Source organism: Prionailurus viverrinus, chromosome D1 (assembly GCF_022837055.1).
Source record: "Prionailurus viverrinus isolate Anna chromosome D1, UM_Priviv_1.0, whole genome shotgun sequence".
Classification (NCBI taxonomy): Eukaryota; Metazoa; Chordata; class Mammalia; order Carnivora; family Felidae; genus Prionailurus; species Prionailurus viverrinus.
Genome location: NC_062570.1, coordinates 63,609,654 through 63,635,327, shown reverse-complemented (window position 1 = coordinate 63,635,327; position 25,674 = coordinate 63,609,654). Strand labels below are relative to the sequence as shown.

The 25,674-nt window shown below is 46.4% G+C and overlaps 2 protein-coding genes across 7 annotated transcripts in view; one reads left to right on the top strand and one right to left on the bottom strand.

Moving 5' to 3' along the window:
• RRP8 (ribosomal RNA processing 8) overlaps positions 1 to 10,745 on the top strand; it is a 64,552-nt gene extending 53,807 nt beyond the window's left edge. Inside the window, exon 9 of one of the 2 annotated variants that reach the window (XR_007156188.1) lies at positions 10,683 to 10,745. The gene's annotated coding sequence lies outside the window, so the exon portion shown is untranslated. Of the gene's footprint in view, positions 1 to 2,010; positions 2,256 to 10,682 lie in introns of those variants that run through there. The other variant, XR_007156187.1, reaches the window with a different exon arrangement.
• The window catches only part of DNHD1 (dynein heavy chain domain 1), an 82,608-nt gene that overhangs the window by 25,522 nt on the left and 31,412 nt on the right, over positions 1 to 25,674 (bottom strand). For 2 of the 5 annotated variants that reach the window (XM_047877359.1, XM_047877360.1), the window contains exons 11-24: positions 23,005 to 23,270; positions 22,671 to 22,914; positions 15,097 to 15,254; positions 14,165 to 14,657; positions 8,564 to 8,691; positions 8,265 to 8,463; positions 7,748 to 7,842; positions 7,019 to 7,226; positions 5,362 to 5,487; positions 4,959 to 5,056; positions 1,974 to 4,857; positions 1,597 to 1,774; positions 1,233 to 1,425; positions 702 to 990 (exon numbers count right to left, since the gene is read on the bottom strand). In XM_047877359.1, coding sequence (XP_047733315.1) covers positions 702 to 990; positions 1,233 to 1,425; positions 1,597 to 1,774; positions 1,974 to 4,857; positions 4,959 to 5,056; positions 5,362 to 5,487; positions 7,019 to 7,226; positions 7,748 to 7,842; positions 8,265 to 8,463; positions 8,564 to 8,691; positions 14,165 to 14,657; positions 15,097 to 15,254; positions 22,671 to 22,914; positions 23,005 to 23,270 — 5,559 coding nt within the window. Of the gene's footprint in view, positions 1 to 701; positions 991 to 1,232; positions 1,426 to 1,596; positions 1,775 to 1,973; positions 4,858 to 4,958; positions 5,057 to 5,361; positions 5,488 to 6,802; positions 7,227 to 7,747; positions 7,843 to 8,264; positions 8,464 to 8,563; positions 8,692 to 14,164; positions 14,668 to 15,096; positions 15,255 to 22,670; positions 22,915 to 23,004; positions 23,271 to 25,674 lie in introns of those variants that run through there. The other 3 variants (XM_047877361.1, XM_047877362.1, XM_047877363.1) reach the window with 3 other exon arrangements.

The following is a 25,674-nucleotide window of genomic DNA, read 5'->3' as shown; positions in this document are numbered from 1 at the left end:
AGAATAAGGACTTATCCAGATACATAGAGGAGGGAAGACAGAGAAGACAGCAATCCCAGAGGCTAGAGGAAACCTGACTTACTGAATGCCTGTACATAGTTGACTCCAGTTAGAGTACAGAGTGTCAGAGAAGAAAGCCTCATCGCAAGGAATCTTTCAAGAGCATTCACCAAAGTTCCAGGTAGTGACTGACTGAACCAGGGAAGATGGAATGGAAATAAGTGGACAGATTTGAGAGATATTTAGAATGCAAAATTGAGAGACATGGTGACTGGACTTCGGTAAGATGGCAGGAGATGTCAACAAGATTTCTGACTTAAGTGACTGGATGGATGGTTGTACTCGTTACTAAAGGACAGGAACAGGTTTTCAGGGTCAGATGATGAGTTCAGTGTTGAGTCTGAAGTGCCAGTGGGACAAGATAGAGATTATACAGTAAGTAGCTGTGTAAACAAGTCTAGCACTTAGAAGAAAAGCCTGGCCAGGGATAAAGATTTAGCAGTCAAAGCATAGAGATGGCAGATGAGGCCATGAGAGGGGTGTGATTGTTCAGGGAGCACATTTTCAATGAGAAGATATTAAGAATGGGATGCTGAGGTTTGGTCTCTAAGTGTCTAATTGAGAGTCAGTAAATATCGTTAGGGATTTTACAGTCTCAAGAGATCACCATGACTCCTTTCTTCCTCCGCCCAGCTACTTACTAGAAGTGGCCAGGTGCAGATCTTCCAGCAGGAAGAGGAGGGAGCCTTTAGAATCCAGGTGCGGCCCAGGTGATGGGGCAGCTTGTACTTGGCCCTGGACCCCTTGACTCAGCAGCAGGCGCAGGTGGGTGGGACTAAAGGCAGAGTGGATGGGGCTGTACGTGTAAGGGTGATGTGGCTCCACCAGCATCTCCACAAAGGTTGACTTCCCTGTTGCCGCCTCTCCAGCCAGCAGCACTGGGTGTCCCTCTGACAGCAGCAGGTCCACCACATATAAGAGCCGTTCAGTCTGCAGGACAGGAGCAGGGCTTACTGGGGCAGTGCCAATCTAGGCAGTAATCTAGGTGAAAGCAAAGGTCTAGGGGTCTTGTCTTAGAGCTGCACCTGCAGAACACTTCACATATTCTTGTGATTGTGAAAACATATCGAAGAACAGAAGCAGGGGGGAGCCCCAGCTGGCCCCAGAACATAGACTCCCCCAGGATATCTCCTTGAGCCCCAAGCCCAGCTACTGCCCCATTGTCTTCACACCTGGGGAGAAGGGTTGAAGGTGCCCGGAATTCCTCTGATGCGGCTACCCAGGTAATGGCCAGTGAAGGGGACCAATGTCCCATTTTCAGGGCATACATGTAGATCAAACACCAAGGCTGAAGGCAGTGGCTCCAGGTAGTTGCAGAGGCAACTAATAGAACCCCTCATGAAGCTATCAAAGAGGGGCCAGAGCCTGTTCAGATGGATGTACAGGCAAAAGTGTCAGATAGTTACAACAATTCCGTTTGTGACACACTCACACATTCCACCCTCCCCGACAGTCATGTCACCTGGGTTAACTCCCATGTGCCAGTCCATCTCAGCTCTCTGAATCCCCCACCCCCGGCCCCACCCCTGCAGATACCTGGAGGGAAGGTGGGCTCCAAAGCCCCAAACCAATGCAAAGAGAAAGCTGCTGACAGCCAGCGAATGCTCCTTGCACTTATTAGGTACATCATCACTGGCAACCTGGGATGGGTTCAGAGAGCTGCTTTTTGAGGACTTGAAGCTCTGGGCCACAGGATCACTACAGCTGAGGTCCTCTGCAAAGGTCACCATGGCCAGAATAGGAGCACAGGTAGGAAAAAGTGGGGGGTGGAGGAAGTGAGTAGAGATTGGCTCTGCTGCCCACTTTTGGTCCCCAGGCCCAAATCGACTAAGGAACCCAGACCCCAGGCACCAGCTGTATGCCAGCTGTCCTCAAGGCCCCTTGTCCCAAGCCATCCCTTCTCTTTCCCTCACCTGAGACATGTGCCTTCTCCCCTTCATCTATGCGCAGGTGGGGGCCAAGCAGACCACGCAAGATACGGGCCAGGCTGGTCACTTCGGCCACACCTGGGCAAACGGCCTGCTGCGCATGAACCTGCAGCAGAGAGCAGGCGCCCTGCCGGGTGAGGAATCGGAACGTCGCTGGCACCAGTGCTTGAGCCAGGCGGTTGAGCTCAGTGACTGTCTGGGGTTGCAGGCGGTACTCGTGGGGCAGGGTTGCCATCAGAACACTAAGCATGCTTTGCCAAGTCTGCTCCCCGCCACACCAGACGAGGGCACACCGGCCTGCCACTTTGGGGGACATACCTGTTGCATCTCCCACCTCCATCAGGAGAAAAGTACCTGGGGGTCGTGCTATCTGCTGCCCATTGGGGAGGCTGAGCTGGGGGGCATCACTCAGGAGGCAAGTGATAGAGTCCAGCCAGGCAGCACTGGCGACCCCATCACATATTATCCAGTGCTGGATACCCACCGATTCCTGTGGTGGCCCCTTTGGGCCGGCAGTCTTACATGGATTGGCTGCACGAAACAGCCTGGGGAAGACGCCATGGTGCCAGCAGGGGCCCTCTAGCCATCCCAGGAACTCCTGGGGGCTGAGGACATTGGGATACAGGTGGGTGATCTCCACAGGCTGGCAGCCCTGAGCTGAGGTGTCCTCCCTGGCTGCCAGCCGATTCTGGATCTTAAATAAGCTGTGCCAACAAGTGGTCTTGCCACTGCCTGCAGGGCCCAGGAGCAAAACACCCGAAACCCGGCTCAGAGCCTGGCTCAGCTGCTCCAGGGATCCCAAAATATCAGGGCTGGGATGGAGGCCTATCTGCTGTAGTTCCTCCACCAGCAATGGCTTCCTCAGCGTGTGGGTCACAGGCTCTGCCAACACCTGGCGGGCATTAGGGAAGAGCCCACAGAGCAGCTCTTGGAGGTTGTGCAGGTGGACACCACTGAGGATGCTGAATAGTGGTGAGCGTAGCAGGGCACGCAATAGGGCAGCCTCCTCATTGACAGCTAGGCTGTGGGGCTGCTGGGACTTGGGCTCCTTCGTCACATGTAATTCTTGTATTGTGTCTTCCAGAACCTGCTTGAGCAATGGCAAGCGGCAGGGCAGGGATGCAGACACCAGCTCACGCTCTAGGGAGAAGAATTTAGACAAGCGGGAAGCCATGCGGGAGGCATCCCGCATCCCTGCACCCAGCAGGGTCAGCTCTGCCACTTGCTGCAAGTCAGGCAGTGTCAGTGCCACAGGCCGTAGCAGCAGGTGCAGGTTGGCAGGCACAGCAGGACTCAGGGAACGCAGCGTCAGGAAACAGCCATAGCAAAGGCGTATGTACACGTGATGTTTCTCAAAGAAGCCACTGCCCAGGAGCTGGGGGTGTGTGGGGTCAACAGTGCTGGTACTTCGGGAGGCCTCCTGGTACAGTGGGGCACAGAGGTGGTGCAGCTGAGTGAGGCGCTGGCCCAGGGCAGAGAGCAAGCCGAGGGGTAGGCGCTGAGCCTCCTCCAACAGCAGCCAGGCACCACCCTGCAAGGCCCCGTTCAGGTAGTTGCTCAGGCTTTGGGCTTCTGTCTGAGGCAGGCAGGGCATTGTCACCAGCTGGCGTCCCAGGGCCTGTGCCATGCTCTTCACCATGTCTGTCTTGCCCACTCCTTCAGGGCCCAGTAGAGCCCCACAGGCCACCTCTTCCAAGGCCAATAACAGCACCAGGGCTGGCCGCTCAGGCAGCAGGCTGGGTAGAGACCCTAGTCTGGGACCCAGGTATTCATAATTGTACAGAAAGGACCGACCCAGCACATCTATCCAGCATGCAGCTGGTGACAGAGAAGTCTCAGTAGATGCAATAGTCTTGAGACTCTGCAGGGGTTTCTGGGGGACGATGTGAGGTGAACCCAGGTGGTATTTGAGTTGGCGGGCCCAATGGAAATCTGTCAGATCACTGACCTGGTGCTCCTGCAACAGCTGTGCTATATCCCGGTGAGTCACTGCCATGGCCAACAGAGCACTGAGAAGGCTGGTCTGGCGGACAGAAGACAGGGGCTGCCCACCCTGGGAGGCCCTGTGAGCCCGTATAAAATGCACCAGTGCCTCGAGCTTGCGCACATGTGTGGGGACCATGGCCAGGGTCCTCCCCTCTAGCAGAGCCTCCTCCATCTCCGCCCACCATACCACCTCCTCCGCCACCATCACACACTGCCAAGGGAAGGCCTGGACTAAGTCTAGCCAGTGGTGGACACACAGCTGCAAGGGCAGCTGGCCTTGCTGGGGCAGCTGCCTGAAGGCCTCATCTAGGGACGGGCCCAGAGCGAGACGGGAAGCCACACAGCCCTGCAGCATGTGCACAAGTGCCAAACGCAGGCACTTCTCCAGATGGGCCAGCCATTTGGGGAGATCCGGATGCAGAGGAACAGACCCCTGCAGCTTCACCTCCTCCCCACCCGCCCCAAGCACTGCAAATGCCTCCACCTGAGTAGATGGCTTTGGGCTTGAGTCCCGGTCATCCGTGTTTTTGTCAGTCAGGCTGGAATTGAAACTCACAGCATATACATGAGGAAAGCAGCGTCGTACCCAGAGCTGGGCCTCACATGATTCCAGGGGGGCAGCCAGCAGGGCTACCAGCTCACTATTGCTGAGGAAGAAGAGGCGGGGGAAGTCAGCACACACCCCATAAAGCACGGTCTCCAGGGCCATGATGATGCCCTCCAGCTCCACCGAGCCTGCTTGCAGCAGTTGTTGTAGCTGCTGGCCTCGGAAGTGAGGGCTCCGCTTGATGCTGGGCATTACAAGTGACAGAACCAGGGGGTCAGCTACAGAGGTCTGCATCAGGATCCGATACTGATCATCCATGGCCTTGAACCGGGAGTTCTGCAGTGAGGGAGGGGTTAAAAGTGAGGGCAGCTCCCCCTCCCATGATAAGCCCCACTATGCAGTAGCCCTTGTCCACCTGCCTCACCCCTCTTTCCTACCAGGTTGGAACTAGGAAACTCGATCTTCATCTCATACAGAACTTTATTCAGAAAAATCCACTTCTGCTGGAAAGTCACCCACACCTCCAGCAGGGCACCTGTGTGAACACCAGAGGATCACTGGAGGGAGGCTAGGGTTCCAGCTTCCGCAAGGTCCAGCTGACCCTGACCTCTCAGGGTGCCCCACCCCCAAATACTCAGCAGGACCCAGGGACCTTCCTTGGAGAGCAAACTTGTCCTGTGAATAAACTTTCACCTGGTCACCTGAGCCCAAGAAGTAGGAAGAAGGTCCTCGCTTGGTCCTTCTGGTCTTCCCCCACCCAACCCCCACCTCTCACCCCATCCCTCTGGGCATTCCCGCCCTAGATCCCACCCACTCTCTAGGCTAGAGGCCTGCACTCACTCAGGCTATGCATGATGGTCACCCACTCCAAAGCTATTTTGTTTAAGTCTCCTGACTTTTGGATGGCCAGGATCTTGAACAATACCTGAAGACTCTCCTGGATAGAATCCTGCAGGCTGCTGTAATCTGAGGAAGAGTGGGTTCTAGCTGAGTGGAGCTGGCAGGCAGATGGGGCAAGGGCAGGGGTGGTGAATACCCAAATTATACTGAAACTCAGTTCTCAAGCTATTCCCTAGAAGACTCAAACATTTTTTCTTCCACTAGTTGCAAAGTATGCTCTCCTAGAGTCAGAGTGTGTTTAAAGCCTGTCCATGTGAGTTATAATCTTAATTACAGAATTTGATCTCATATTATGTTAACCACTGAAATATGGGTGAGGAAGAGTTGCTGGTTCTATGGAAACTATGGAAAACCTTCAGTAAAGGTGAGCTGATAAAAACATGATATTAAATTAGGTATACTCCCAATTTTTTTTTTTTAAGTAGGCTTCACGCCCAGCAGGGAGCCCAATGTAGGGCTTGAACTCACAACCCTGACATGAAGACCTGAGCCGAGATCCAAAGTCAGTTGCTTAACTGACTGAGCCACCATGTGCCCCTAGGCCAGTCAATTTTTAAAACTTGGGAAACTATAATAACATCTAGAAAAATTTTGGACTCCAGCAACTTCACAAGTGTCTTCATGTCACTGCTCAACTTTACAGAAGCTGAAAGTGGAAATGGCGGACAATGCATTAATGCAGGAAAGGCAGTGAGGAAGTTCTATCAGTCGACTGCAAATCAAGGTCAAGCCCTTGTCCTCAGGCTAAAAGGTTATGTTTATATGTTTTAAGCTAAAGTAAAAATTTTAAGCCATGTGTATCTCATATTTTATGATCTCTCTATTTAGCTAACTTTGAATTTGCCAGTTGAGTTTCAAGTGGATTGGATAAGACAATTTCTCCTCTACTGGCAGTTCCCTAACTATACCATCTTGGGTGCCTGTACATATGCTGTTCTCTCTGCCCGGCATGCCCTTCTCTCCTTGTAAGTTTGGCAAACTTCTGCTCCTTCAGGAGTCAGCAATGAGGCCTTTACCTATGGGAAAGGAAGATTCCTCTGACTCTCCCCAATCCTTTGAAGCTAGTCCTCTTTCTGAGATTCTACTGCCCTCAGTTAAATTCTCCATCATGCACTTATCTCTATTCTATCATCCTCTCTCACTGGATTAGGAGCTCCTAGAGGACAGAACTTGGACTGTAAATCTCAAGGTCTCTTGTGTTTGGCTCCGAGAAGGCAGGTAGGTTTGATGCAGGAATGATAAAAGAGTGAATGAATGGGGCAAGAGATCCGACAACAGGATGCAATATAGAGGAAAGAGCACTGGAAAATGGAGAGACATGACTGTGAGGGATTTTTTTAGTCCACCCAGAAAGGGAAGGACCTTTGCTGAAAGGGCCAGGCATTGGGTAGGAGGGAGGGAGCAGGGGGCTCCCAAGATTAAGACTATACAGGTGCTACATGGAAGAACTGTCTCAGAACAGACAGATGTCTCAGGTTGCTCAGTAAGGATGGGGCCCTGGCTAGAGAAGCCAGATTGGGCAGGGTTGTGTGGATGTGGTGGACAAATGTAGCCCCTAGCAGAGGGCTATAACTGGACAACAAGAGCTGGGTCTCACCTGAAAGGATGAAGGTGCCGCTATCCTTGCTCACCACCTCCCATTGGGGGCTATGGAACATTTGCCTCTTGGAGCGCTCCAAGGCGGGGGGCTCATAGGGTACATACAGGATGAAGTTCATCAGTCGCAGCTGGCGTGCCTCCCAGACCCGCTGCAGCCGCCGGAGAGTTTCTTGGGCACGGATTTGTTCGTTTTCACACTGCCAGATCTGGAACAGCTGGGTCTCAGGAACCAGCACTGGGTGATGGCTCAGGGGATAGCCTTGAAAGTGGGACTCCAGGGCTAGGGCTCAGGGGAATGGAAGTCTCAGAAATGTAGAGTGGGACCATTTGGCCTCAGGTAGCATCAGCAGCATACTTTGACCTAGGGCTGCTGCCTTGAAGCCTACTCTTTTGCAAGGTTTTAGCTGAGCAGATAGTGCCTTAATCAGTTCATATTGGAACAAGGCAAGTGTTGGAGGACATCTGCCATCCTGTGTGCCCACAAATTTGGGGCTGCCACCCAGTTCCTTCTGGGGGTGGGGCATGCTCTCAGGCAGAGTCTGAGACCACCCATCAGATCCCCACACCCCCCAGGCAGGACCAAAAACTCAACCTCCCGCCTTCCCACCCACAAGCCAGTATCTACTGTCCCCTGTCTCAAGGGGCTGCTGGGACTTAACTGGCTCTATTAGAGTTTAGCACATAGGTTCTGGGCTTGGATCAACTTCTTCTCTCTGGAGGGCCCCACCTGATTGATTTGATCTGCAAATTCGAGCAGCGGACAAGTTAGCAGCTGGCCCAGTGTTAGGAGTTCCGTGTTCTGAAGACTGCCCAGCCCTAAGGCTGGAGGTAGAGGGGACAAGTCAGAGAAACACTCAGTACATGGCAGAATCCAGCCCATATCTGCAACCCTGATCTGCAGATCTAGAGCCCAGATCTGCAACCCTGAGCCCAGCCCAGCCCAGCCCAGCTCCCAGACAGCAGATCTCAAAGCACAACATAGAGCCAAGAACCCAGAACCTAGGGTCCAGAACACAACACAGAGCCCAGAGCTAAGACTGTAGCTTGAGTTTAGCCCAAGTCAGCAGAGGAGACTCACATGGTGTGCATGAGGTTAGAAATGTTTATCCCTGTGGGGCAAAGGCAGGGAGCAACCCAGGGAGGAAAGGTGTTTCCTACAGGAGCAGCAGGGAACTGAGTCCTTACATTGTTCTAATCCCCCTGTACTTCCCTTCCCCTCCCCTCTGACTCTACCCAAAACACACCTCGCAGGAGGACTTGGAAGTTTAAGTTCTGCAGCTGGAAGCTGCCCAGCCTGCTAAGTATTGGCAGGTAGATGTGAAACTCCTCCAGCATGTGCATACAGCGCTGCAGAACCGGGCTGTGCAGCCCCAGGGTTGTGCTCAGCCGGGCCGCCTCTGTCAGCCAGCCATCTGTCTTCTCCTGGGCGATAGTCATGCTGAACTGGAGGGAGGAAGGCTCACTGTTAGCTGGATACCCTTCCCCGCCCACCCCTGCAGACTCTCCACTCTGAGGCAGGGGCTCCAAGAAAGGGTGTCAGCACCTTGGCAAAAGCCATGCACTTCCATTCACTGATGTTTTCAGAGATGACTCGGTACAGGTGCCAGATGCGCTGCTGCTGCACGATTGGACGGGTCCCGCAGACTGGCAAGGGCACAGGACTCTCCTCCCCTGAGGGACAGGGCAGGTTAAGGCCTGGGCTGGGTGCAAGGGAGGGGCACGACAGGGAGTTGTCTGTCAAGAGCCCATAATGGCAGGAAGGAAGGTCCTGAAAGTGCCAGGGATGGGGTGTCCAAAATTGTCCAGTGGGGACTATTGTAGGTGGGGACCATCTAAGAGATAGTTATTCCAAGGAAAGGCTATCTGGGAAAATGTGATGGCAGCAAAAGGGAAGGGTTCCTCTTCTGTTAGTTTCCATCTCACTCTGCTCCAGACACACCAGGCTCTTTGCTGATGCTTGTATACACCCCAGGTATGCCCTCTCCTGCTGAGAGCCTCTGACTGGTAGCTCATTCTTTCTGGAACACTCTTCCCTTAGAAAACCATATACCTCACTTCTTCACCAAATTCAAGTCCATCTGCATGAGGCCTGTGTAGCCCAACCCGTTAAAAACCGCTTTCTACCCTCTCTGGCATTCTCAACACCTCTTACCTTCTCTATTCTTTTTTCTATGCCACTTATCACCTTCTAATGTACTCCATAATTTGGTTAGATACATACATATATTTTTAAGTTTATTTATTTATTTTGAGAGAGAGCTGTGTGCAAGTAGGGGAGGGGCAAAGAGAGAGGGAGAGAGAATCCCAAGAAGGCTCTGCTGACAGTGCAGAGCCTAATGTGGGACTTGATCCCACAAATTATGAGATCATGAACTGAGCTGAAATCAAGAGTCAGATGCTTAACTGACTAAACCACCCAAGGTGCCTCCATAATTTGGTTATATTTTATGTTTATAATTTGTTGTCTTTCTTTCCCTGCTACAATGTTGGGCCCATGAGGGTGGGTGGGGGGGATGTTATTTATCTATTGATATATCTCAAGCCTGGTGCACAATATAGGCACTCAAGGAATACCTGTTAGACAAATGAATAAATCCAGTGAGATGCATATGAAAAAATATCTGGTCTATAGAGAGGACCATAAGGGGTAAATGGTGATGCTTCCTATTTTGTGTACTTCTGATCATTATTCCCTCCCTTCATCTCATAAGCTGCTGCATAATCCTTGACCAATTATTTATATTTGGTTGTGAGATATGTGTCAAAAGTAATTTGCAGTTAATAATAGTTATGGTACTGAGATTTGTAATTTACTTAAAATATATCTGACTAGACTCAAGGATATTACAGTAAAGTTGTCATTCTCATTCATCTGAGTTCCAGTATACTTTCTTCAGTGAGATAAAAAGGGATAAAATAATACCCAAATGATGGGAATCATGAATCTTACATGTGTAAGCATCATCCATCATCCATCATGGAGAGCAGAATAATGAAAGACTGAGAATCACTATCAGGCTATCAAAGCTCTCATCTGACCAGAAAAAAAAAATGATAGTAAATTTAAACCCTTCCAATCTTCCTTTGTCTGAACTCAAAAGATCTGGCTAGAGACTCATATAATCTTTGACAGCAGTTGTCTCAACATCAAATCTTGGACAAGTGAAGAACTTCCTCTGTAAGAAAGAGCAGGCATTGGGGTGCCTGGGTGGCTCAGTCAGTTAAGCGTCCAACTTCAACTCAGGTCACGATCTCGCGGTCCGTGAGTTCTAGCCCCGCGTCGGGCTCTGGGCTGATGGCTCAGAGCCTGGAGCCTGCTTCAGATTCTGTCTCTCTCTCTCTCTCTCTCTGCCCCTCCCCCATTCATGCTCTGTCTCTCTCTGTCTCAAAAATAAATAAACGTTAAAAAGATTTAAAAAAAAAAAAAAAGAGCAGGCATTGTATCCCCAGACATGTGAGAAGATACACTCTTGAGGATAAACAGCAAATATCCTCTGACACACATTTGCTGTGGTATCTACTCAGTAAGTTTCATTGCATTTTAAAACTTTATTTAGAAGTGATTTCAAATTTTTTAAAGTTGCAAGAAAGAGCAGTAAAAAGAATAGATGTATACCATTTGTTAACATTTTACCCATTTTCTTTATCACTTGTGTTTACAGGCTCTGTATGTATATGGGCATATGTATACACCAACACATAATTCTTTACTGAGCTATTTAAGGGTAAGTTACATATATCATGGCCCTATTTATCCCCCAAATACTGTGTATTCCCTAAGAATAGGGATATTCTCTTATATAACTATAATTATCAACTTCATATATTATATTGATACAATTCTTTAACCTATAGTCCATGTTCCAATGTTGTCAATTGACCTAATAAGGTCCTATAGCATTTTCCCCCTCAACTACAGCACCCAGTCCAGAATCAAGTACCACATTTACTTGTCATGTCTCTTTAACTTCTTTTAATCTAGAACATTCCCCATAGCTTTAATCTTTTCTAACAGACATTTTTGAAGTATATTGACCCTTTTCTCCCTTTTTTGTTAACAGAAAGTTCCTCATGTTGTGTTTATATGATTCTTTTCATGACTGAAGTTATTCATTCTCAGCTGGACTACTGAATAGGTAATGTTGTGTCCTTTGGGTATCATGTCTGGAGGCACATGATGTCTGTCTCTCATTGGTGATGTTAACTTTGATCACCTGGTCAAAATGTTGCCCAATTTCTCTACTAAATAATTGCTAGTGTTTTTTCTCCCCTCCCTTGCAACTAATAAGTAGTCTCTGTAGGAGAATCTCTAAGACTGTGCAAATATTCTACATCTCATCGAATTTGCCCCACTGATGACTTTACCTGATCCAACATTTACCAGAATGTTTGCAAAATGATGATTTTTTCCCTCCAATTTTTCTCCTTCTACATTTATCAGTTGGCTCTTGGCATTCTATTGTAAGTGCAAGTCCTCATTTCTCCCTCACTTATTTATCTACTTATTATCAGTGTGGATTATAAATTCCTATTTTTCCAATAGTTTACTTTGTACTTCAGTGCTAAAATTGCCTCAGATTTGGACAGTTGGCATCCCTTCTGTGTCCTCAAGACCTTAAAAAGATATTCTAGACTCATCTTGTACCTACCCTGTGACAGCCCTGGAGTCACCCATTTTCTGAGGAGCCCTGGTAGGGAATGATATTAGCAACTAAGACCAGGACACAAAGTTGCTTCTTGCTGTTGGAGTGTCTTTGCTTCTTAGTCTCTTCAGTAGACAGGGCTAGGAAATATACTCAGGTATATATTCACATATGCATACACTTATATACATATACATGTGCACATAAGCATGTGTATACATATAATATGTGTGTACTTCTAAATGCAATGGAAATTACAGAGTAGATGCCAAGAAAATGGAAGTTTATAAGATAAGCTCATGATATTTCCTCAGAATTCAGAATAAAGGAATGAATGATGCTGAAGATAAAAGAAATGGAGAAGAGATCCAGAAAATCCAATATACAAGTATGAATTCTGGAAGGAGACCAGAGCAAATCTAAGAGCCATTATCAAATAACTGATAAACAAATTACCTGCCCAGGAAAAAAAAAATCAGATTGATAACAGATTGGCCCACAATGCTAAATATCAGAAGACAATGATGCAATATCCTAGGTTTGGAGAAAAAAATGTCTGTGGCATCAGAATTCAATATCTAGCCAATCTGTGATATAAGGACATTATAAAGTCATCCTAGACATAAAGAACTTAGAAATTTTAACACCTCTAACTCCCTTCTTAGAAAAAATAAATACTCAAAGAAATATTGCTGCCATTTAAGTAAAGAATGAAAATAATGAAAAGATGGGGTATTTCTAAAAATGGTAGTGCAACAACATGGATGGACCTAGAGGGCATTATGCTAGATGAAATGAGTCAGAGAGAGAAAGACAAATACCATGTGATATCATTCATGTGTGGAATCTAAAAAAACAAAACCAGTGAATAAACAAAACAAAAAGCAGAAAACAGACCCATAAATGCAGAGAACAAACTGAGAGCTGCCAGAGGGGAGGGAGGTGGCAGGTTGGGCAAAATGGGTGAAGGGGAGGGAGAGTTACAGCGCCTGGTTATGGAACGGAAAGGTCACGGGGATGAAAGGCACAGCATGGGGATATAGTTGATGGTACTGTAATAGCGATGTATGGTGACAGATGGTGGCTACACTTGTGGTGAGCACAGCAGAATGTATAGAAGCACTTGTCAGATCACTATCTTGTACATCTGAAACTACTGTAACATTGGTTGTCAACCATACTTTGATTTTAAAAAAAAAGGGGGAGTGGGTAAACAAAACCAGTAAACCTTATATGTGAAAATAGTTGATAACTTGGTTATAAAACCAAGCAAATGTCAAAAGTATTAAGATTGGGGTGCCAGGGTGGCTTAGGCAGTTAAGTGTCCAACTCTTGATTCTGGCTCAGGTCATGATCTCATGGTTCATGGGTTCATGTGTCAGGCTCTGCACTGACAGTGTGGATCCTGCTCAGGACTCTCCCTCTCTCCCTCTCTCTGTCCCTCCTCTACTTGTGTTCTCTCTCTCTCTGAAAATAAACTTTTTTAAAAAGTATTAATTAAAATAAGATACATAATGGAAAATATAGAATAGTATTAATAATCTAGCTTTAAGATCCTGGATTATTTTAACAAAAGCTGGGAGTTTGGTGAAGAGCTAGGGATGGACGATGGAACTAAAAGCATGCTCTCGGGCTTCCTGGGCCTAGCATCACAAGGCCTGAGGCCCCTACTCTGCCTTTTCACAAACATACCCAATCCCTAGAGGAAAGTTTAAGGTTTGTGGTCTATGTCAGTTAGAGGGTGTCTCCATACTTGGCTGAAGAAAAAAGTCCCTTGCTTAAGGATGGTCCCAAGGTGTCCCCTCCACCCTACATTTGGCCAAATGGCCCTGGGACTAGGGATGCCCACAGGCAGAGTTGGTAATAGTTGGTAGTTGGCCAAGAGGCAACTCAGAAGCAGTGTGCCCTTCCAGGGGATAAAAGTAACCAAAAGAAGTGACTGAATCTGAAAGGAGAAACTTGAGCCCACAAAGTTCTTAATGTGCAGAAGGGAACCAGTCTAGCTGCACCCCTTTGTACAGAGGGCTAAGACCAATAGTTCTGCCCTGGTCTCCTCTGTGGGCCAGGGAGACCCTCGGCAGCTGCCCCTCTACACTACATTGGCTGGAAGCAGGGGCTATGACTTATCAAGACCTATTTTTAGCTGGGACCTGCAGCCTGGTACAGGACTGGGCTGGATCGGCTAAGGACTACAATGAGGGCACCTTTACATTTCCCCTGCAGAGGCTTTTAGCCCTTCAGCCCCATCACATTCTAATGTAACATTCACCGATTTGCCTTCCCTACCAGACTGTGAGCCCTCTGTCTTCCCCCGCTAAGCAGAGCCCTTAACATAGCCAATGTACAAAGATTCTGTCCTGTAATTTTCATTTATAAAAGAGACTAAAATGAAGGTATGTGATTCCCGAGACTTGCTTAGGGACACTCAGGATACAGGACCCTTATCTCAGTTGATGGGTCTCTCACAGGATGGTGGTAGAGGGAGCAGGGATCCTCAGTACCGGTGAAGGTGGCATAGGCATGGTGCAGTTCACTGAGGTGACTGGCTGTGTTCTGGAACTGACGCTCCAGGGAGATGAGCTGACGCTCCATGCTCCTCTGTTCTTGCGCAGGGTCCATGAAGGGGCCAGATAGGGCGTTCTCAATCAGACCTTCCAGCTCCACAAGTGCCGCTGCTATTAGCTGCTGCAGCTTGGGCACAATGGCATGTCGCTTGCTGAGCAGGAACTCTGAGGCCTGGCTTTTCTCAAATTGAAATGCCTCCCACACATCCAGTAGCTGTGGGGCAAGGGGAGTGCGGTCAGGTAGGTGCGGCTGTGGGGGAAGGAGACTGGGAGGCATGGGTGACTTCCCCAACTGCCTTCTCACCGAGATGTCCAGTGCCTCATTCTCAGCACTAAAGAGGCTAAAGTGGTTGCGGATGAGTTCGTGGAGTGCCCGTATGTATTCCATTCGCTTCTCCAGCTCTGCATACTGCTCGTTGGCCTGGTTCAACTGCAGGGGGCTACAACATGAGACTGGCACCCCCACAACCCTGTGCACCAGTTTGGGCTCATTCTGAGGGGAGCTCCCATCTTCTAGGGGCCCCAGACCCCAACAGCCACCTTTACCCAACTGGGATCAGGGGCACTGTGGGATCAGATCCCATCTGACCCAGGTCTCTCTGAAGACAGCAGGCTCCTCCCCCACCAAGTCATTACCCTGATGACAGGGTGATAGATCCCTAGCTGACTGTCACAGAGTCTCTCTCACACCAGGGCTTCTCCCTGACATGAGGAAACTGAGGGCCACGAGAACAGAGTGAGAGTTAGTAAGGACAGATCACATATGTGAGCACAGTTTAGAAGCATCAAGCCCCAATGGGAGCTCAGCAGAGACCTGAAGAGAGTGTGTTGAGCATGTGAGCAAGATGGGAAGGATGAGAAAAGCCCACCTTCTGGGAGCACCGTGCAATGGTATGAATGTCTGAGTTGATGGTTTGGAAGACCTCCGTGAAATCTGTGAGCTCCGTTATTAGTTGCTGACTGCGGGTCCAGCACTCATTCTGTACATGTGTAAGAATGTCCTTCCTGATGCCATCCAGCTTGGATTCTGAAGACAGGAGAAGGTTTGGTGTTAGGAGGTACATGAAAGAGGAGGGGTGCTGGTCAAGTGCTGTGGGTCCACAGTGGGGGAGGGGTAATGGGGAAGCCAGACCACAAATTGATTCCCTGACTCAGTGAACACTTACTGGACCCCCGCCCAGTGTCTGGCCAGCTGCTATCCACTGGTGCTATCCACAGCTACTAAAGGCTATGCTGGACACCGGGAGACCAGAGTGGGTGGGTGAGACAGAAAATGTTCCCACCCTCAGAAGTTCACAACATGGTGGCAGAGATAGACAAACAAATGGACAATCACAGGGGCGCCTGGGTGGCGCAGTCGGTTAGGCGTCCAACTTCAGCCAGGTCACGATCTCGCGGTCCGGGAGTTCGAGCCCCGCGTCAGGCTCTGGGCTGATGGCTCAGAGCCTGGAGCCTGTTTCCGATTCTGTGTCTCCCTCTCTCTCTGCCCCTCCCCCGTTCATGCTCTGTCTCTCTGTCGCAAATGGACAATCACAAACCAGTGCGATAAATGCTCAAGTGCCCACCTCTTCAAGTGAAAAGAGAGGAGACCTGAGGAAGCTGGGAAAGGCCTCCTCCAGCAGGGAACACTGGAGCTGAATGCTGTGAGGAGCTAATGCTCCAGGGGCAAAGGCATGCCAAGCAGATGAAATAGCACGTGTAAAGGCACGGGAATGACATGCTCACGAATAGTAGAACAACCTATCCAGATAAAAGTTTTCTGTTTGGGGAGTCTTAGTGGCTTTGCTCTAGTAGAAGTAGCAAGAAGAATGTGTAATCTGCGTTTTGTTTTTAAGAATTAGAAAAAAAAAAAAGAAGCTGTCAGGTGGATATGGGGCTTAGAAGGTAATATTGGAGGCTGCCTTTGGTGATATGAGCAACTCCACTGTTTCCAAGGGCAGGAACAACACCAGTATGATGCCTCACCAAATCACTAACACCACTAAAGTAACACTGATTATAAGAAGCATCATTATTTTATATACCATGCAAAAAGAAAAAAACAATGCCATCTGGACTCTGACATGCTATCAATCATAATACACCTCTTAAGTTCAGAGATGTTAAAATATGCCCAGGACAGCAAAAGACAATACAGAAATATGATATGCAGTATACCACGAAATACAGTATAGAATGCTTGCTTACTACATGCCATATACAATGTCAACTACTTTGCTTATATTAGTCCTTTCAATACTCACAAAACCCTTTGAGGTAGATACTATTATTGTCCCTGTTTTACAGATAAGCAAACTGAGCCTCAGGAGAGGTTCAATAGCTTTATCAATATCACATAATGTCAACAAAAGTCCAGGACAAGATGACTTCACAGGCAAATTCTACCAAATATTTAAAGAAGAGTTAATACCTATTCTTCTCAAACTATTCCAAAAAATAGAAAAGGAAGGAAAACTTCTAAATGTATCCTATGATGGCAGCATTACCCTGACACCAAAATCAGATAAAGACACCCCTAAAAAAGAGAACTGCAGGTCAATATCCCTGAACACATGTGCACAAATTCTCAGTTAAATACTATCAAACTGAATCCAACAACACATTAAAAAAATCATTCACCTCGATCAAGTGGGATTTATTCCTAGGTTGCAAAGGTGGTTCAATATTCACAGATCAATCAATGTGGTACATCACATTAATAAAAGAACGATATGATCATTTCATTAGATGCAGAAGAAGCATTTGACAAAGTATAATATCCATTCATGATAAAAAACCCTTAACAAAGTAGATTTGGAGGGAACATACCTCAATATAATAAAGGCCATATATGAAAAACTGAAAGCTAGTATCATCCATCCTAAATGGGGGGAAAAGTGAGCGGTTTTCCACTACAGTCCATTCTCAACATTTTTATTCTACATAGTACTGGAAGTCCTAGCCATAGTTATCAGACAACAAAAGGAAATAAGAAGGCATCCAAATAGCCAAGGAAGAAGTAAAACTTTCACTATTTATAGATGACATGATACTATATATACAAAACCTGAGGAGCACCTGGGTGGCTCAGTCCATTGAGCGTCCAACACTCAATTTCAACACTTGATTTCAGCTCAGGTCATGATCTCATGGTTCCTGAGTTTAAGCCCCACCTCCAGCTCCCTCCACATTGAGCTCTGCACTGACAGTGTAGAGCCTGCTTGAGATTCAATCTCCTGCCCCTCCCCAACTTGCACGCATGCACATGTGCTCTCTCTCTCTCTATATATAGATAAATTTTTAAAAATTAAAAAAAAAAGAAAACCCAAAAGACCACTAAAAAACTGCTAGATCTGAGAAACAATTTCAGTAAAGTCTCAGGATATAAAATCAACATACAGAAATCTATTGCATTTCTATACATCAGTAAAGAAGCAGCAGAAAGAAAAATTAAGGAATTAATCCCACTTATAGCGGCACCAAAAACAATAAGATACCTAGGAATAGACTTAACGAAAGAGGTGAAAGATCTGTATTCTGAAAACTATAAAACACTGATGAAAGAAACTGAAGCTGACACAAAGAAATGGAAAGACATCCCATGCTTGTGAATTCAAAGAACAAATATTGTTAAAATGTCTAACCTACCCAAAGCAATCCACATTTAATGCAATCCCTATCAAAATGCCAATAGCATCTTTCGCAGAGCTAGAACCAACAATCTTAAAATTTTTATGGAACCACAAAAGACCCAGAATAGCCAAGGCAATCTTGAAAAAGAAAAGCAAAGTTGGAGGCATCACAATTCTGGACTTCAAGTTACATTACAAAGCAGTAATTTAGTAATCAAAGCAGTATGGTACTGGCATAAAAATAGACACACAGATCAATGGAACAGAATAGAAAATCCAGAAATGAACCCACAGCTGTATGGCCAATTAACCTTCAACAAAGCAGGAAAGAATATCCAATGGGAAAAAGACTGTCTCTTCAACAAGTAGTGTGGGAAAACTGGACAGCTACATGCAAAAAAGTGAAACTAGACTACACTCTTATACCATACACAAAAATAAATTCAAAATGAATTAAAGACCTAAATGTGAGACCTGAAACCATAAAAATCCTAGAAGAGAATACAGGCAGTAACCTCTTTGACATTGGCCATAGCAACTTCTTTTTAGATATATCTTCTGAGGCAAGAGAAACAAAAGCAAAAATAAACTATTGGGACTGCATCAAAATAAAAAGCTTCTGCACAACAAAGGAAAACAATCAACAAAGCTAAAAGACAACTTACAGAATAGAGATGATTTTTGCAAATGACATATCTGATAAATGTAAAATATATATATAATTCTTTATATAACACAACATATATAATTTATATTTATAATAATAATGTATAATTCTTATAAAACACAACACTCCAAAAATGAATAATCCAATTAAGAAATGGGCAGAAGACATGAATAGACATTTTTCCAAAAAAGACATTCAGAAGGGTAACAGGCACATAAAAAAATGTTCATCATCACTCATCATCAGTGAAATACAAGTCAAAACTATGAGATACCACCTCACACCTGTCAGAATGGCTAAAAGCAACACAAGAAACCACAAGTCTTGGTGATGATGTGGAGAAAGGGGAACTCGATTACACTGTTGGTAGGAATGCAAACTGTTGCAGCCACTGTAGGAAACAGTATGGAGGTTCCTCGAAAAGTTAAAAATAGAACTACCCTATGATCCAGCAATCACACTACTGAGCATTTACTCAAAATATACAAAAATACTAATTCAAAGGGATATATGCATCCTAGTGTTTACAGCAGCATTATCTACAATAGCCAAATTATAGAAGCAGCCCAAGTTCCATCCATTGATGAATGGGTAAAGAAGAATGTGGTGTGTGCGTGTATAGAATAAAATATTATATATTATTATATTATATATGATTTATGTTAAATAAATTATATCATATCATCTTATTCAGCCATAAAAAGAATGAAATCTTGTCATTTGCAACAATATGGATGGAGCTAGAATACTATGCTAAGCAAAGTAAGTCAGTTGGAGAGAGACAAATACAATATGTTTTCACTCCTATATGGAATTTAAGAAACAAAACAAATGAGCAAAGGATAAAAAAAGAGAAAGAAAGGCAAACCAAGAAACAGACTCTTAACTATATAGAGAAGAAACTGATGGTTGCCAAAAGGGAAGTGGGTGAGGGGATTGGTTAAACAGGTGATGGGGATTAAGGAGTGCACTTGTGATGAGCACTGGGTGCTGCAGAGAAGTGCTGAATCGCTATATTTTACACCTGAAATTAATGTTACACTGTATGTTAACTACCCAGAATTTAAATAAAAACTTAAAAAATATATCACACAGTGGCAGGGCAAATAGTCAAACTGAGGCAGCCTGGCGCCATTCTGTTCTATTTTATGTTTTGAGGGGTGAAAATAAACTGACTTATCCTCTATGAGCATCTCTGCAACTAGAAAGTGAGGTAGTGAGTTCCAGGGACAGATAATTGAGACACACTGGGTATGACCCATCTGGAGCTTCGAAGGAAGTAACCAATAGGACTCAATACCAAGAAATGAGACTGAGAAAACCGAGAGAGAGGGAAGCCATGGAGGGACATCCAAGGTTGAACAGAACACAAGGAAGAGAACATCTCCTTTTTCAGACTATCCCTGTGCCCTCTAGCAGTAGCTAGGCTGTTGCAATTGTGCTGCTTAAAAAAATTTTGTTTTAAATCTTTATCTTTGAGAGAGAGACAGCACGTGAGTAGGGGAAGAGCAGAGAGAGAGGAAGATACAGAATCTGAAGCAGGCTTCAGGCTCTGAGATGTCAGCACAGAGCCCGACATGGGGCTTAAACTCACAAACTGTGAGATCACGACCTGAGCCAAAGTCAGACGCTTAACTGACTGAGCCACCCAGGTACCCCTGTGCTGCTTTTTAGACCAGCAGTATCAGGCAGGTGATGGCAGAAAGGAGCTCAACAGCGACATCATATGGTGTGTAAATCAGTGACAGACTGAAAATACCAGAGGGCTGCTGGGGGTTAGAAGTTGGAGATGGATGGGAAGACAGATTTGAGAGATATTTAGGAGGTAGACGAATGGAAGAGATTTGGTGACAGGTTGTATGTGGTGGAGTTAGGGAGAGGGAAGAATAAATGATGAACACTAACTCACAAGAGTGAATAATTATGTCATTCACAGTGCAGGGAAGACTAGGCAGAAGACGAACAGAGTTGGAGGACAAGTAGACAAAATTAGATCACAAGAAGAATGAGAGTAGACAGAAGGGGATAAGGTTAAATGAAAAAATTAAGCACCTGTTGCATGCCTTATTCAATGCTAAAAACACTGCAAAAAATATCTCATTTACTCCTCCTTATCATAACCCTGTGGGTGACTGCATTATCATGTCCATGTTACAAATAAATGAACTGAACAGTGACCTGAGGTCACACAAGCCAGTGAAAAGCAGAGCCATGATTCTGAACCGCATGGTTTTCTCTCTCCATCCGTTCTTCTTGAAGAGGCCAGCTGATCTTGGACTAAGGACGAAGAATCTAACAAACTAGAAAGAACAGAGGCTTCCTGAACAACATTGGAGCAAAGCCAAGGTCAGAAAGAAGGTAGGCTAACCACAGGCCCTCCCTGTTCCTTCCATGCCAGCCTGAATCCCCTATACATTTAGGTGGGGTTGAGGGAGGGCAAAGTGGGGAGTTTGTGGCCCAAAAGCTACATAATTTGGCATGTGCTTTTATTTGTTGAAAAGGAAAGACAAGGAGGGTGAGGCAGGCAAGCACTTTCAAGAAATCTCTTTCAGAGCCACCCAAAGCCACCCACCTTCATAAAGAAAGCAGCCCTGGGGACCATGGGTCTGATAGAACATTCTCTCTGCAGGAAGCAGACACTATTGGTTATTGGGAGCTAGGTGAGAAAATGGAACCACCTTTCTGTTTCCTAGAAGTACAAATCAGTGGCTTCCCAATCTACCCCACTGTGAACCTTTCTAAGACCAGTTTCTAGGCAGAGACACTTTAGCTATTAAACAATAGCATTAGACATCCTTCCCATTGGAAGGGAGGCGGGGGGGGGGGGGAAGAGGACCAAAACTAGGTTTTAAACCAGATTTCTCAGAGACCCAGAGAGACCAACAACTGGGACTTGGTCTAGTTGGGGTAGATAAGAGACAAGAGGGAAACTGAGATGGTTGAGGAGGAAACAGATTGCAGAATGGGTTTCAGCTCCACCTTCCATGTGGAACTTAGGGAAGATACCACCTTGCAGATTGCCCACATGCTAACATGAGATATCCATAGCAGGGTAGAAATCATGTGATGTGTTGCAGCAGAAAGAGGGCTAAATACAATGCTCCCAAATTCCCCCACAACTTCCAAATGGCAGGGGATACATAAGATAATAGAGATTTAATAACCAGTGGGCCTGGATGGGTTCCAGTGTAGAGGGGTGAGGGACCCTGAAGCAGAAGCTATGGGAGTGGCCAGCCCAAGACAAAGATAGAATGAAGGGTTGACTAAAATCCCATGGATCTGCAAAGCCAGCAGGATCCAATGCAGGGCTGAGTTAGCAAAGGTAGACATTCTGAGCTCCTACTAGCCAAGAGAACACACACAGTTACACTAGCTCAGGCCATAGCTGCACCAGAAGCAGCAATGTCAGAAGGAGGGCAGAGACCAGGAATGGATGTATCACACCTCAGTAAGGGTTGACAGAAGCCAGCAAAGAAGAGCACACAGCCCAGCAGCCCTCTCCAATGCCAGCTGCCACCTTGGGGAGGAAGAGGAGCAGAGGGCACTTGAGAATAAAAACAACCCAGAACTGTAGTACGAATTTTGAATTGACCAAATACCCAAAATAGACTGAGTTAAACCAAAAGTGCTGCTTTAAATGAAAAGTGCTTTCATTTTCAATTGGAATACATTCTTTTGCCATCTGCAGAAGTTAGGACTACAGAGTAAGAGGACATCAGTTAAGGAGACTAACATTTTATACATGAAAATTATAGTGTCAATTTTGACTCTGCTGCGTGTGGGGAAGGGCACTCTTGATTCCTGAGAATATCTGCAAAGAAACTGAGCTCACTAGCCTAAGGAGTAGGCTAAGATTTCTCTCACTCACATTTGGTTTGAACTACTTTCATGCCAGAAAAATAGAAAGTGTCAGGTGACAGAAACATGTTTCCCACAGAGCATGGGGAATGAGTAGCACCAAAACAGATGGAGAGGCTATCATCTGTAATGATCACACCTTTACTTGCAAAGGGAAGGGGCTGGGACCTGGGACTTTAGGAGGCCTTAGAGGTCCAATGAGGGGCCTTCACCAAAAGTCCTTGAAGGACATTTCCAGGCCCAAGGAGGGCCATGCGGATGAGATAAGGAAGGTGGAAGGAAAGGAAAGAGGATAAGCAGCACTCACCCATCTCTGCCTGTATGTGATAGCAGTTCAGCTGCAGCAATCTGCCTTTTGTGATCAACTTCTTAGGTATATTGGAGACATCAGTCTGCCACATGTTCACGCGGCTCACCAGCATCATGTAGTTCTTGATGGGACAACCTCTCATGGACTCCAGCTTCTGAGGCCCCCAGGCTTGCAGGAACTCATGAATGCCTGTCATCCAGTGATGTTCCTTGCAGAATTCCTTCACCTCCCACAGCATGCCCTAGGTACAGACAAGGTGCTTAGGGCAGAGGTGGGTGGCTATGACTGGAATTAGTGGGCATGACCCCACTGCTTAAACCTCTTTTCTCACCTCCAGCAAGGCCTGCTGCAGAGTCAGTGCCTGCTGGATTCGAGGACTGTTGTCCAGGTCTTCTTGCAGCTGCTTATAATTGGGGGGCAAGTACTGACCCCGCAGCCGGCACCCACGGACCTCCAGGGCTTCAGTAACTGTGTGAGACTTCCAGGGCCACACCAATCCTATATTTGGGCCACAAAAGATGTGCACAGCATCGCTAGGCTGGCCCTGGAGCTTGGGCATGATGAATTCCTTGTTTGAGTCCTCCTCTTCATCTTCTTCTAATGGGACACATGCCAAAATTGTCCATGAGTGCCCTTCAGGGCCTCCACACAACCTCTCTCCCTACCTGAGTGTGTACATTACACACACACACACACACACACACACTCCCTGCTCCTGAGTGAGTTTACACATACATCTATATCACAAGCACCAACCCACTGAGGGAATTTACTAGTTATGGCTCAGGTTCAGAAAACAGAATTTAGTTAGTATAAGCAGAAAGGGAATTGTTATGGGATATTAAATGAGTTGCAAATAGTTGGAAGGGCTGACAAACAAAAACACTCGAGGCTGAGTATCTATGGCTCTGTGCTGCCTGGCAAATTGGGATGTCACTGCCATAACAGCAGCTACAAAAGCACACTACCTCTATTATGATCTCCTCCAGCAGAATGGATGGCATATGTGTTGGCTCTCTCCCCCTCTTACCCTAATTCTGAACTGAAATCTCTTGCAGATCTCAAGCACATACAACATCTAGCTATAAGGAGATATGGGAAAAACTCCAGCCTCTGTGGAACAGAGGAAGAGGTGGCAACGATGTTGAACATGCCAGTCCTCAGTATGTCTTAAGGAATATCCCTGAGCCTGGCTTTTCCTTTAAACTTCTTAGAAACCGGCTAAGTGCCAATTTCAGTATTTGTGTTAAAACTTTGTGCAAAAAGAGGTTGATGGGCACCTGGCTGGCTCAGTCAGTTAAGCATCCCACTTTGGCTCAGGTCATGATCTCACGATCCATGAGTTCGAGGCCCACACTGGGCTCTCTGCTGTCGGCACAGAGCCTGCTTCGTATCCTCTGTCCCCCTCTCTCTCTGCCCCTCCCCCACATGCACTCTCTCTGTCTCTCACACAAAAAATAAATAAACTGAAAAAGAAAGGTGGGGGGAAGCATTGAAATGTTCAGAAATTAGATGCATAGTACCAACACCTAAACATACAGTGCCCCCCCCCCCCCCACCAACAAGTCTCAGTCCTCAGGTCTCTTCTCTTCTCCATCTGTAGTTTCTAGGAGAACTCATCCAGTTTCATGGTTTTAAATACCATCTATTTGTTCTCAAATTTATGTCTAGTTCAGATCTCTCACTGAATCCCAATCCCATTTAAACAATTGCCTATTCCACATCTCTACTTGGATGTCTATCATGTACCTCAAGGGGCTCCTGGATGGCTCATTCGGTTAAGCATCCAACTTTGGCTCAGGTCATGATTTCACGGTTTGTGAGTTTGAGCCTATGTCAGGCTCTTTGCTAACAGCTCAGAACCTGGAGCCTGCTTCAGATTCTGTGTCTCCCTCTCTCTCTGTCCCTCCCTGGCTCACATTCTGTCTCTCTCTCTCTTTCTCTCTCTGTCTCAAAAATGAATAAATGTTAAAAATTAAAAAAAAAAAAAGATCTCTGATTTCTCCCTTACCCCAAACTACTCTACTTGCAGTCTTCCAACTTCAGTAAATGGGAACACCATCCTTCCACTTGCTCCAGTCAAAAACTTGAGTTATCTTTGACTCTTAACCTAACATACAACACACCCAACCATCACAAAATCCCACTGAGTCTACATTAAAAATATATCCAGAATCCAACCAACTCTCATCACCATTACCACCACCTGCCCCCTTACCTCAGCCCAGTCACTATTAGATTTTCAGTTAGAAGGGCATTACTGCAATGCCCTTCTAACTCATCTCCCTGCTTTGGGCCCTTGCTTCCAACACCTTACAGTCTCTGCCTCACATAACATCAAGAACGACCCTTTAAAAATAATACTAGGAGGGATTCTGGAAAAATGGTGGGAGTGACAGCACAATTTTGAAATCTCTCCCAAATTCCCACATAAAAGGACATAAAAGTGACAGATCAATTAGACAGTAAAACCCAATGACAACATTTTAGTGAAAATGGGGCTAAGAGATCCTTACAAACCCCAAAATGCAAGTGGGTGGGGACAAAGCACCTACAGCCTCAAGAATTACATGGCATTGTCATTTGTAGGGCAGAAAGCAGAGGGGAATACAGACACAACTGACAGACCTGAGACTAGGAAAACTCCAATACAGCCCAAAGGCATTTCCTGGGGTTCAGAGGGCAAATCTGAGAATAGGAGGTGAAAGTGGAGGGAGTTTTCCCACTCCAAAAGCAATGAAGTCTGTAGGAGCTGAAGCAATCTATGCCCGATGGACTCCTGAAACCAACTGGCCAGGGCCCCTTCTGGGACAGAGCTTGACAAGAAGGAGAAAGTGCTGGGGGTGGAATTAAAACTGAGCAGAGTGGAAGCAATAGAGAAAAAGAGAAAAGGTCCAGACAAAACTCGGAGAGCAAAACAGAAACCAGGAAATCTCAGAATGCTGGCCACCAGTTTTTGAACACTACAGAAAAACAATAGAAAAGGAAACAGAGAGGTTAG